Genomic DNA, 13,383 nt, shown 5'->3' on the forward strand with positions numbered 1-13,383 from the left:
ATAAGAGTGAGTGCTCAAATTACAGAGGTATAAGTTTGTTGAGTATTCCTGGTAAATTATATGGGAGGGTATTGATTGAGAGGGTGAAAGCATGTACAGAGCATCAGATTGGGGAAGAGCAGTGTGGTTTCAGAAGTGGTTGAGAATGTGTGGATCAGGTGTTTGCTTTGAAGAATGTATGTGAGAAATACTTAGAAAAGCAAATGGATTTGTATGTAGCATTTATGGATCTGGAGAAGGCATATGATAGAGTTGATAGAAATGCTCTGTGGAAGGTATTAAGAATATATGGTGTGGGAGGCAAGTTGTTAGAAGTAGTGAAAAGTTTTTATCGAGGATGTAAGGCATGTGTACGTGTAGGAAGAGAGGAAAGTGATTGGTTCTCAGTGAATATAGGTTTGCGGCAGGGGTGTGTGATGTCTCCATGGTTGTTTAATTTGTTTATGGATGGGGTTGTTAGGGAGGTGAATGCAAGAGTTTTGGAAAGAGGGGCAAGTATGCAGTCTGTTGTGGATGAGAGAGCTTGGGAAGTGAGTCAGTTGTTGCTCGCTGATGATACAGCGCTGGTAGTGATTCATGTGAGAAACTGCAGAAGCTGGTGACTGAGTTTGGTAAAGTGTGTGAAAGAAGAAAGTTGAGAGTAAATGTGAATAAGAGCAAGGTTATTAGGTACAGTAGGGTTGAGGGTCAAGTCAATTGGGAGGTAAGTTTAAATGGAGAAAAACTGGAGGAAGTGAAGTGTTTTAGATATCTGGGAGTGGATTTGGCAGCGGATGGAACCATGGAAGCGGAAGTGAATCATAGGGTGGGGGAGGGGGCGAAAATTCTGGGAGCCTTGAAGAATGTGTGGAAGTCGGGAACATTATCTCGGAAAGCAAAAATGGGTATGTTTGAAGGTATAGTGGTTCCAGCAATGTTGTATGGTTGCGAGGCGTAGGCTATGGATAGAGTTGTGCGCAGGAGGATGGATGTGCTGGAAATGAGATGTTTGAGGACAATATGTGGTGTGAGGTGGTTTGATCGAGTAAGTAATGTAAGGGTAAGAGAGATGTGTGGTAATAAAAAGAGTGTGGTTGAGAGAGCAGAAGAGGGTGTTTTGAAATGGTTTGGTCACATGGAGAGAATGAGTGAGGGAAGATTGACCAAGAGGATATATGTGTCAGAGGTGGAGGGAACGAGGAGAAGTGGGAGACCAAATTGGAGGTGGAAAGATGGAGTGAAAAAGAATTTGAATGATCGGGGTCTGAACATGCAGGAGGGTGAAAGGCGTGCAAGGAATAGAGTGAATTGGAACAATGTGGTATACCAGGGTTGACGTGCTGTCAATGGATTGAACCAGGGCATGTGAAGCGTCTGGGGTAAACCATGGAAAGTTGTGTGGGGCCTGGATGTGGAAAGGGAGCTGTGGTTTTGGTGCATTATTACATGAGAGCTAGAGACTGAGTGTGAACGAATGGGGCCTTTGTTGTCTTTTCCTAGCACTACCTTGCACACATGAGGGGGAAGGGGGTTGTTATTCCATGTGTGGTGAGGTGGCGATGGGAATGAATAAAGGCAGACTATGAATTATGTACATGTGTATATATGTATATGTCTGTGTGTGTATATATATGTATACATTGAGATGTATAGGTATGTATATATGCGTGTGTGGACATGTATGTATATACATGTGTATGTGGGTAGGTTGGGCCATTCTTTCGTCTGTTTCCTTGCGCTACCTCGCTAACGCGGGAGACAGTGACAAGCAAAATGATAATATTAATAATATATATGTATATATATTATACTTTGTTGCTGTCTCCCGCATTAGTGAGGTAGCACTAGAAAACAGACAAAAGAATGCCCCCCCTCACATACACATGTATATACATATACATACTTAGACATATACATATATACACATGTACATATTCATACTTGCTGCCTTCATCCATTCCTGTTGTCACCCTGCCACACAGTAAATAGCATCCCTCCCCCCAGCAAGGCAACGCTAGGAAAAGACAAAAAGGCCACATTTGTTTACACTCAGTCTCTAGCCATCATGTGTAATGCACCAAAACCACAGCTCCCTTTCTGCATCCAGGCCCCACAGACTTTTTCCATGGTCTACCCCAGATGCTTCGCATGCCCTATGTTCAATCCATTGACAGCACGTCAGCACTAGTATACCACACCGTTCCAGTTCACTCTATTCCTTGCACACCTTTCACCTTCCTGTATGTTCAGGCCCCAATCATTCAAAATCTTTTTCTTTCCATCCTTCCACCTCCAATTTGGTCTCCCGCTTCTCCTTGCTCCCTCCTCCTCCGACACGAATATCCTCTTTGTCAATTTTTCCTCACTCATTCTCTCCATGTGTCCAGACCATTTCAATGCACCCTCTTCTGCTCTCTCAACCACACTTTTTGTTAACACACATCTCTCTTACCCTTTCATTACTTACTCGATCAAACCACCTCACACCACATATTGTCCTCAAACATCTATTTTCAACACATCCTCCCTCATCTGCACAACCCTATCTATAGCCTATGCCTCGCAACCATATAACATTGTTGGAACCACTGTTCCTTCAAACATACCCATTTTTGCTCTACGAGATAACATTCTCTCCTACACATTCTTCAACATTCCCAGAACCTTTGCCACCTCCCCCACCCTGTGACTCACTTCATCTTCCATGGTTTCATCCACTGCCAAGTCCACTCCCAGATATCTAAAACACTTCACTTCCTCCAGTTTTTCTCCATTCAAACTTACCTCCCAGTTAACTTGCCCCTCAACCCCATTGAACCTAACAAACCTTGCTCTTATTCACATTCACATTATTCTCAACTTTTTCCTTTTACATACTTTACCAAACTCAGTCACCAACCTCTGCAGCTTCTCACTCGAATCAGCCACCAGTGCTGTATCATTAGTGAACAACAACTGACTCGCTTCCCAGGCCCTCTCATCCACAACAGCCTGCATACTTGCCCCTCTCTCCAGAACTCTTGCATTCACTTCCCTAACCACCCCATCCATAAACAAATTAAACAATCATGGGGACATCAAAAACACCTGACGAAGACGGACCTTCACTGGAAGCTAATCACTTTCCTCTCTTTCTGCTAATACACATACCTTACATCCTCAATAAAAACTTTTCACTGCTTTTAACAACTTACCTCCCACACAATATACTCTTTAAGACCTTCCACAAAACATCTCTATCCACCCTATCATATGCCTTCTCCAGATCCATGTATGCTACATACAAATCCTGTTTTTCCAAGTATTTCTCACACATGTTCTTCAATGCTAATACTTGATCCACACATCTTCTACTTCTGAAACTACACTGCTCTTCCCCAATCTAATGATCTGTACATGCCTTTTCTCTCTCAATCAATACCCTCCCTTACAATTTCCTAGAAATACTCGATGAACTTATGACTGTAGCTTGAACACTCACCTTTATCCCCTTTGCCTTTGTCCACTGGCACTATGTGTGCATTCCGCCAATCGTCAGGCACTTCACCATGATCCATATGTACATTGAATATCCTTACCAACCAATACTTGATCGCCGTTTCATGCATCAGCAAGACAAAGAATTGCCCATCCACTCTTATACACATCTATATACATAAACACACATACTCGCACATATGCTTACATATACATACACATATACAGACATATACATATAAACACATGTACCCATTTATACTTTCTTGCCTTCATCCATTCCTGGCACTACCCACCCCACAGGAAATGGCATCGCTAACCCAGCTCCAGCGAGGTAGAGCCAGGAAAACAGACAAAAAGCCCACGTTCATTCACACTCAGTCTATTGCTGTCATGTGTCATGCACCAAAACCACAGCTCCTATCCACATCCAGGCCCCACAGACCATTTCATGGTTTACCCCAGATGTTTCGCATGCCCTGGTTCAGTCCATTGATAGCATGTTGACCTTGGTATACTACTTCGTTTCAATTTGTTCTGTTCCTTGTATGTGTCTCACCCTCCTGTATGTTTAGGCCCCAATCGCTCCAGATCTTTTTCACTCTATCTTTCCATCTCCAATTTAGTCTCCTGTTTCTTCTTGTTCCCTCCATCTCTGACACATATATCCTCTTTGTCAATCTTTCCTCTCTCAGTCTCTCCAAATGTCCAAACCATTTCAACACACCTTCTTCTGTTCTTTCAACCTTATTCTTTTTATTTCCACATATCTCTCTTACCCTGTCACTACTTACTATGTCAAGCCACCTCACACCACATATTGTCCTCATACATTTCATTTCTTACACATCCACCCTCGTCCGTAAAACCCTATCTATAGCCCATGCCTTACAACCATATAATGTTGGAACTACTTTTCCTTCAAACATACCCATTTTTGCTTTCCAAGATAACGTTCTCTTCTTCCTTACATTCTTCATCGCTCCCAGAGCCTTCAACCCCTACCCCTCCCTGTGACTCTCTTCCGCTTCCATGGTTCCATTCACTGCTAAGTCCTCTCTCAGATATCTAAAAGATTTCACTTCCTAACCTTATCCTGGGGGATAGGGAAGAAAGGAAACTTACCATGTATTCTCTGCTTGTAGAAAGCGACTAAAAGGGATGAGAACGGGGACTGGAGACCCTTCCCTCTTATTTTTATTTTTTCAAAAGAAGGAACAGAGAAGGGGCCAAGCGAGGATCTTTCCTGTCATCTGTTCTTGTTGTTGTCTTGCTAATGCAGGAAATGGCTGATTTTTTTTTTTTTTTTTTTTTTTTATACTTTGTTGCTGTCTCCCGCGTTTGCGAGGTGGCGCAAGGAAACAGACAAAAGAAATGGCCCAACCCCCCCCCATACACATGTACATACACACGTCCACACACGCAAATATACATACCTACACAGCTTTCCATGGTTTACCCCGGACGCTTCACATGCCTTGATTCAATCCACTGACAGCACGTCAACCCCTGTATACCACATCGCTCCAATTCACTCTATTCCTTGCCCTCCTTTCACCCTCCTGCATGTTCAGGCCCCGATCACACAAAATCCTTTTCACTCCATCTTTCCACCTCCAATTTGGTCTCCCTCTTCTCCTCGTTCCCTCCACCTCCGACACATATATCCTCTTGGTCAATCTTTCCTCACTCATTCTCTCCATGTGCCCAAACCATTTCAAAACACCCTCTTCTGCTCTCTCAACCACGCTCTTTTTATTTCCACACATCTCTCTTACCCTTACGTTACTTACTCGATCAAACCACCTCACACCACACATTGTCCTCAAACATCTCATTTCCAGCACATCCATCCTCCTGCGCACAACTCTATCCATAGCCCACGCCTCGCAACCATACAACATTGTTGGAACTACTATTCCTTCAAACATACCCATTTTTGCTTTCCGGGATAATGTTCTCGACTTCCACACATTTTTCAAGGCTCCCAAAATTTTCGCCCCCTCCCCCACCCTATGATCCACTTCCGCTTCCATGGTTCCATCCGCTGATATATGTGGAAAATACCTTAGCCTAAGCCAGGTACCCATTTTATTGACTAACCTTGAGGGGATTAGCCTAAGCCAAGTACCCATTTTATTGACTAACCTTGAGGGGATTCGAACCTGTGCTCTTGACCTCAGGTGGCCCTTGAAATGTGTCAAGATTGTTTTTTATCTCCAGTCTTTCTCACTAGTGTTACATAATCTTACTTCTTGAGTGGTAAATCTGACCATAGCAAGCTTGGGACATTTTTTTTTTACATAAATTGCAGATTTGTAGTTTTTTTTCTTAGTAATATATCTTGGGAGTGCTGAATGATGTGAAGCTCAGATTTGTGACAAGCATACATTAGGCAAAGACTAATATCATATCATATGCATCTATGTGCAAATCAGAATTTGTTTATTGTTCATGGTGGAACATTAGGCAATGCTTCTTGGTAAATGGATTTGATGAGGATATAGAGGTTTCTCCATATCACATATAATTTAGTTTTGACCATTAGATTATGTCTGATATACTTGTATACCTTTCAGAATTGTTCACCCCCCTTATGGCTGCTTGTGCCTCAAGCCATGAATCTGAGGTGGATCTTTTAGAGTGTGTGGAGTTGTTATTGAATTATGGTGCTAAAGTAAACACTTCAGAGCGACATCATATGACTGCTCTGATGTTTGCCAGTAAGGAGGGACGGTCTTCCATTGTCCAGAAGCTTGTTGAAGCAAAGATTGATGTTAACAAACAGGACAACAAGGGGTAGGTATTGTCGAATTCAATTGTTTCATTTTGAAAGTAATTATTCTCCAGTTATTGTGTATTACCCTATGATTTACATGAAATTCTATGACTTAACATTAGCCAGTAGTGAAGGATCTGTTTCCTAGATATACTGAAGGAAAAATTTTCAGATGAAAGGAAAATATTGGTATGTAGTTGCAGTTTGGAACAAAGGTAATGTAAGTATTGTAAATAATTATACCATAATATTCATTTTTTTTTTTTTTTTTTTTTTTTTTGCCGCTGTCTCCCGCGTTTGCGAGGTAGCGCAAGGAAACAGACGAAAGAAATGGCCCAACCCACCCCCATACACATGTATATACATACACGTCCACACACGCAAATACACATACCTACACAGCTTTCCATGGTTTACCCCAGACGCTTCACATGCCCTGATTCAATCCACTGACAGCACGTCAACCCCGGTATACCACATCGCTCCAATTCACTCTATTCCTTGCCCTCCTTTCACCCTCCTGCATGTTCAGGCCCCGATCACACAAAATCTTTTTCACTCCATCTTTCCACCTCCAATTTGGTCTCCCTCTTCTCCTCGTTCCCTCCACCTCCGACACATATATCCTCTTGGTCAACCTTTCCTCACTCATTCTCTCCATGTGCCCAAACCATTTCAAAACACCCTCTTCTGCTCTCTCAACCACACTCTTTTTATTTCCACACTTCTCTCTTACCCTTACGTTACTTACTCGATCAAACCACCTCACACCACACATTGTCCTCAAACATCTCATTTCCAGCACATCCATCCTCCTGCGCACCACTCTATCCATAGCCCACGCCTCGCAACCATACAACATTGTTGGAACCACTATTCCTTCAAACATACCCATTTTTGCTTTCCAAGATAATGTTCTCGACTTCCGCACATTCTTCAAGGCTCCCAGAATTTTCGCCCCCTCCCCCACCCTATGATCCACTTCCGCTTCCATGGTTCCATCCACTGCCAGATCCACTCCCAGATATCTAAAACACTTTACTTCCTCCAGTTTTTCTCCATTCAAACTCACCTCCCAATTGACTTGACCCTCAACCTTACTGTACCTAATAACCTTGCTCTTATTCACATTTACTCTTAACTTTCTTCTTTCACACACTTTACCAAACTCAGTCACCAGCTTCTGCAGTTTCTCACATGAATCAGCCACCAGCGTTGTATCATCAGCGAACAACAACTGACTCACTTCCCAAGCTCTCTCATCCCCAACAGACTTCATACTTGCCCCTCTTTCCAAAACTCTTGCATTCACCTCCCTAACAACCCCATCCATAAACAAATTAAACAACCATGGAGACATCACACACCCCTGCCACAAACCTACATTCACTGAGAACCAATCACTTTCCTCTCTTCCTACACGTACACATGCCTTACATCCTCGATAAAAACTTTTCACTGCTTCTAACAACTTGCCTCCCACACCATATATTCTTAATACCTTCCACAGAGCATCTCTATCAACTCTATCATATGCCTTCTCCAGATCCATAAATCCTACATACAAATCCATTTGCTTTTCTAAGTATTTCTCACATACATTCTTCAAAGCAAACACCTGATCCACACATCCTCTACCACTTCTGAAACCACACTGCTCTTCCCCAATCTGATGCTCTGTACATGCCTTCACCCTCTCAATCAATACCCTCCCATATAATTTACCAGGAATACTCAACAAACTTATACCTCTGTAATTTGAGCACTCACTCTTATCCCCTTTGCCTTTGTACAATGGCACTATGCACGCATTCTGCCAATCCTCAGGCACCTCACCATGAGTCATACATACATTAAATAACCTGACCAACCAGTCAACAATACAGTCACCCCCTTTTTTAATAAATTCCACTGCAATACCATCCAAACCTGCTGCCTTGCCGGCTTTCATCTTCCGCAAAGCTTTTACTACCTCTTCTCTGTTTACCAAATCATTTTCCCTAACCCTCTCACTTTGCACACCACCTCGACCAAAACACCCTATATCTGCCACTCTATCATCAAACACATTCAACAAACCTTCAAAATACTCACTCCATCTCCTTCTCACATCACCACTACTTGTTATCTCCTCCCCATTTGCGCCCTTCACTGAAGTTCCCATTTGCTCCCTTGTCTTACGCACTTTATTTACCTCCTTCCAGAACATCTTTTTATTCTCCCTAAAATTTAATGATACTCTCTCACCCCAACTCTCATTTGCCCTTTTTTTCACCTCTTGCACCTTTCTCTTGACCTCCTGTCTCTTTCTTTTATACATCTCCCACTCAATTGCCTTTTTTCCCTGCAAAAATCGTCCAAATGCCTCTCTCTTCTCTTTCACTAATACTCTTACTTCTTCATGCCACCACTCACTACCCTTTCTAATCAACCCATCTCCCACTCTTCTCATGCCACAAGCATCTTTTGCGCAATCCATCACTGATTCCCTAAATACATCCCATTCCTCCCCCACTCCCCTTACTTCCATTGTTCTCACCTTTTTCCATTCTGTACTCAGTCTCTCCTGGTACTTCCTCACACAAGTCTCCTTCCCAAGCTCACTTACTCTCACCACCCTCTTCACCCCAACATTCACTCTTCTTTTCTGAAAACCCATAGCATGGCAGACATTTAGGAATCACTATGTTCATTGTTTTCTTTCTATCCATCTGTCTGACCTTTTGTCCATACATCTTTCAGAGTTTTGATCATCTGTTGTTTGTTTGTTGATTTGTCCTCCTGTCTGTTGTTAGTCAAAAGGAGTCACACCCTAACCCACAGAAAGATTGTAATCACAACTTGAAGACTCTAATTTGTTGTTTCTGTCATCAAACAATTGAATGGCAATTTATAATAGATTTAACTTTTACATTTACCATCCTCACAATTTTTAAAGAAACTTCAGTCTTTGGCCATGAAACTCCATAGTTTTTCTGTATTTGAAGAATTGTAAATCTTGTTTCATTTCTATGTCACTTATAGAAAGGTTTAACTTGTAACTTAAGCTGGCTCATAGCTCGGAGAAAATTCCACCTTTGACCTTGAAAGTTAATATCTGTGCTTTTGGTATATTCTTGAATGAGAATGTGCTGAGGGGGTGGTTGATGTCATGTCTGATGATTGATTAGTTGAGGTGAGGGTGAAGAGGAGTGGATGAGGAATGGGAGGTTTTTAAGGAAGCAGTGCTGACATTTGGGAGAGGTATGTGGCGTGCAGAAGGTGGGAGATGGGAATGTAAGAAAGGGTAGTGAATGGTAGGATAAAGAAGGTTAAGTTACCAATGAAAGAGAAGAGAGAGATGTATGAATGTTACCTGCTGGGAAGAAGTGTGTGTGATTGGAATATGTACAAGAGAAAGTTCCAGAAAGTCAAGAGGGAGGGCTGGGACTGAAAAAGAGGGCAAATGAGATTTGGGTTGAGTAAGTATCACAGACTCTAGGGAAAATAAGAAAATGTTTTAGAAGGTTAAAAATGTGAAGATAACAAGAGATCAAATGTGAGCATAATGAAGGGAGCAAATGGAGTAATAATGGTAAAAGGCATAGATGATGTAAAAAGGAAATGGAGTTAGTGAATTTAAGGATTGATGAATGTGTTTGATGATAGGGTGGCAGATGTAGGGTGTTGAGTCAGGGAAGTATGCAAAATGAGAGAGTCATTGCAAGTGGTTTGGTGAAAAGAGAAGAGGTGGTGAAAGCCATGCATAAGATGAAGTGTGGTGAAACAGCTGAAGTAGATAGTATTGCAATTGAATTAATCAAGAATGGGGATGACCGTGTTGTTGATTGGTTAGCAAGGATTTTCATGGTATGTATGGCTCTTGGTGAGGTGCCTAAGGATTGACATAATGATTTCATAGTGCTATTGTATATAGGCAGAAAGGAAAATAACGAATTTTCAAATTTCAGAGGTATAAGTTCATTGAGTGTATCTGGTAAGCATTGTTGGAGAGCTGTGATTGAGAGGGTGGTGGTATGCACAGAAATTAAGAATAGAGAACAACTACTTACCATATGTTTTCTCCAGATCCACAAATGCTACATACAAATCCATTTGTTTTTCTAAGTATTTCACATACATTTTTCAAAGCATACATCTGACCCACACATCCTATACCACTTCTGAAACCACACTGCCCCTCCCCAATCTGATGCTCTGTACAAGCCTTCACCCTCTCAATCAATACCCTCCCATATAATTTCCCAGGAATACTAAACAGACTTATGCCTCTGTAGTTTGAACACTCACCTTTATCCCCTTTGCCTTTGTACAATGGCTTTATGCATGCATTCTGCCAATCCTCAGGCACTTCACCATGATCCATACGCACATTGAATATCCTTACCAACCAATCAACAACACAGTCACCCCCTTTTTTAAGAAATTCTGCTGCAGTACCATCCAAACCTGCCACCTTGCTGGATTTCATCTTCTGCAAAGCTTTCGCTACCTCTTCTCTGGTTATTTTTAAGAACTGGAAAAAGTGAGGCAGCAGCAGTTACATACATGGGTATAGAGGAAGGAAGGAAAACTATACAAGAGCAAGGACCTTTAGCAAGAAGGGAGGTAAAAAGGGCAATAATGAGGCTGCAGGTAGGAAAGCTACCTGGAGTAGATGGGGTTATGGCTGAAATGCTGAAGTATGGAGGAGAAGGCATGAGGAAATGGATGCATTTGACATGTAATTTAGCATGAAAACAAAGGGTTGTACTTAAGGAATAGTGCGAAAAATATTATTGTTCCTTTATTTAAAGGGAAAGGTGCTAAGGATGTATTTATATTTATTTATTTATTTTGCTTTGTCGCTGTCTCCCGCGTTTGCGAGGTAGCGCAAGGAAACAGACGAAAGAAATGGCCCAACCCACCCCCATACACATGTATATACATACACGTTCACACACGCAAATATACATACCTATACATCTCAATGTACACATATATATACACACACAGACACATACATATATACCCATGCACACAATTCACACTGTCTGCTTTTATTCATTTCCATCACCACCTCGCCACACATGGAATACCATCCCTCCCCCCTCATGTGTGCGAGGTAGCGCTAGGAAAAGACAACAAAGGCCCCATTCGTTCATACTCAGTCTCTAGCTCTCATGCAATAATGCCCGAAACCACAGCTCTCTTTCCACATCCAGGCCCCCCACAACTTTCCATGGTTTACCCCAGACGCTTCACATGCCCTGATTCAATCCACTGACAGCACGTCAACCCCAGTATACCACATCGATCCAATTCACTCTATTCCTTGCCCGCCTTTCACCCTCCTGCATGTTCAGGCCCCGATCACTCAAAATCTTTTTCACTCCATCTTTCCACCTCCAATTTGGTCTCCCACTTCTCCTCGTTCCCTCCACCTCCGACACATATATCCTCTTGGTCAATCTTTCCTCACTCATTCTCTCCATGTGCCCAAACCATTTCAAAACACCCTCTTCTGCTCTCTCAACCACGCTCGTTTTATTTCCATACATCTCTCTTACCCTTACATTACTTACTCGATCAAACCACCTCACACCACACATTGTCCTCAAACATCTCATTTCCAGCACATCCACCCTCCTGCGCACAACTCCATCCATAGCCCACGCCTCGCAACCATACAACATTGCTGGAACCACTATTCCTTCAAACATGCCCATTTTTGCTTTCCGAGATAACGTTTTCGACCTCCACACATTCTTCAAGGCTCCCAGGATTTTCTCCCCCTCCCCCACCCTATGATTCACTTCCGCTTCCATGGTTCCATCTGCTGCCAGATCCACTCCCAGATATCTAAAACACTTTACTTCCAGTTTTTCTCCATTTAAACTTACCTCCCAGTTGACTTGACCCTCAACCCTACTGTACCTAATAACCTTGCTCTTATTCACATTTACTCTTAACTTTCTTCTTTCACACACTTTACCAAACTCAGTCACCAGCTTCTGCAGTTTCTCACATGAATCAGCCACCAGCGCTGTATCATCAGCGAACAACAACTGACTCATTTCCCAAGCTCTCTCATCCACAACAGACTTCATACTTGCCCCTCTTTCCAGAACTCTTGCATTCACCTCCCTAACAACCCATCCATAAACAAATTAAACAACCATGGAGGCATCACACACCCCTGCCGCAAACCCACATTCACTGAGAACCAATCACTTTCCTCTCTTCCTACACGTACACATGCCTTACATCCTCGATAAAAACTTTTCACTGCTTCTGACAACTTGCCTCCCACACCATATATTCTTAATACCTTCCACACAGCATCTCTATCAACTCTATCATATGCCTTCTCCAGATCCATAAATGCTACATACAAATCCATTTGCTTTTCTAAGTATTTCTCACATACATTCTTCAAAGCAAACACCTGATCCACACATCCTCTACCACTTCTGAAACCACACTGCTCTTCCTCAATATGATGCTCTGTACATGCCTTCACCCTCTCAATCAATACCCTCCCATATAATTTACCAGGAATACTCAACAAACTTATACCTCTGTAATTTGAGCACTCACTCTTATCCCCTTTGCCTTTGTACAATGGCACTATGCACGTATGTATGTAGCGATTATAGGGGAATAAATTTGATAAGTATGCCAGGAAAAGTGTGTGTTAGAGTGCTGATTGCTAGAGTGATGGAAGTGATTGATTGCAGAGTAAGTGAGGAGCAAAAGGATTTTATGTAAGGTAGGGGATGTGTGGATGAAATATTTGTGGTGAAAATGACTATAGAAAAGTGTTTAGCAGAAGATAAGAAGCTATAATCTGCTTTTATGGATCTGGAGAAAGTGCATGACAGGTGAGTGGAATGCTTTATGGGATATTAAGGTATGTATGGGTTAGGGGGACAACTGTTTGATGGTGTAAAAGGCTTGTTTAGAGTATCAAATGCATATGTATAAGTAGATGGTGAGTTGAGCCTAGTTTTGGAATACATGCGAACGTGAGGCAAGGCTGTGTGATGTCACCGTGACTTTTTAATATACATATATATGGATGGGGTGATGAGAGAGTTTATAGCAGAATTAGGGTAAGGGGGTGCAGAGATGGAGTGTAGCAGTGAGGTATGGTAGCTTAGGACAAG

The 13,383-nt window shown here is 42.2% G+C and overlaps 1 protein-coding gene across 3 annotated transcripts in view; it reads left to right on the top strand.

Annotated features, from left to right (window-relative positions):
• Positions 1 to 13,383, top strand: part of LOC139760753 (ankyrin repeat, SAM and basic leucine zipper domain-containing protein 1-like) — a 77,704-nt gene that overhangs the window by 15,875 nt on the left and 48,446 nt on the right. For all 3 annotated transcript variants that reach the window (XM_071684296.1, XM_071684295.1, XM_071684297.1), the window contains exon 4: positions 6,036 to 6,255. In XM_071684296.1, coding sequence (XP_071540397.1) covers positions 6,036 to 6,255 — 220 coding nt within the window. The remainder of the gene's footprint in view (positions 1 to 6,035; positions 6,256 to 13,383) is intronic.

Source organism: Panulirus ornatus, chromosome 38 (assembly GCF_036320965.1).
Source record: "Panulirus ornatus isolate Po-2019 chromosome 38, ASM3632096v1, whole genome shotgun sequence".
Lineage (NCBI taxonomy): Eukaryota > Metazoa > Arthropoda > Malacostraca > Decapoda > Palinuridae > Panulirus > Panulirus ornatus.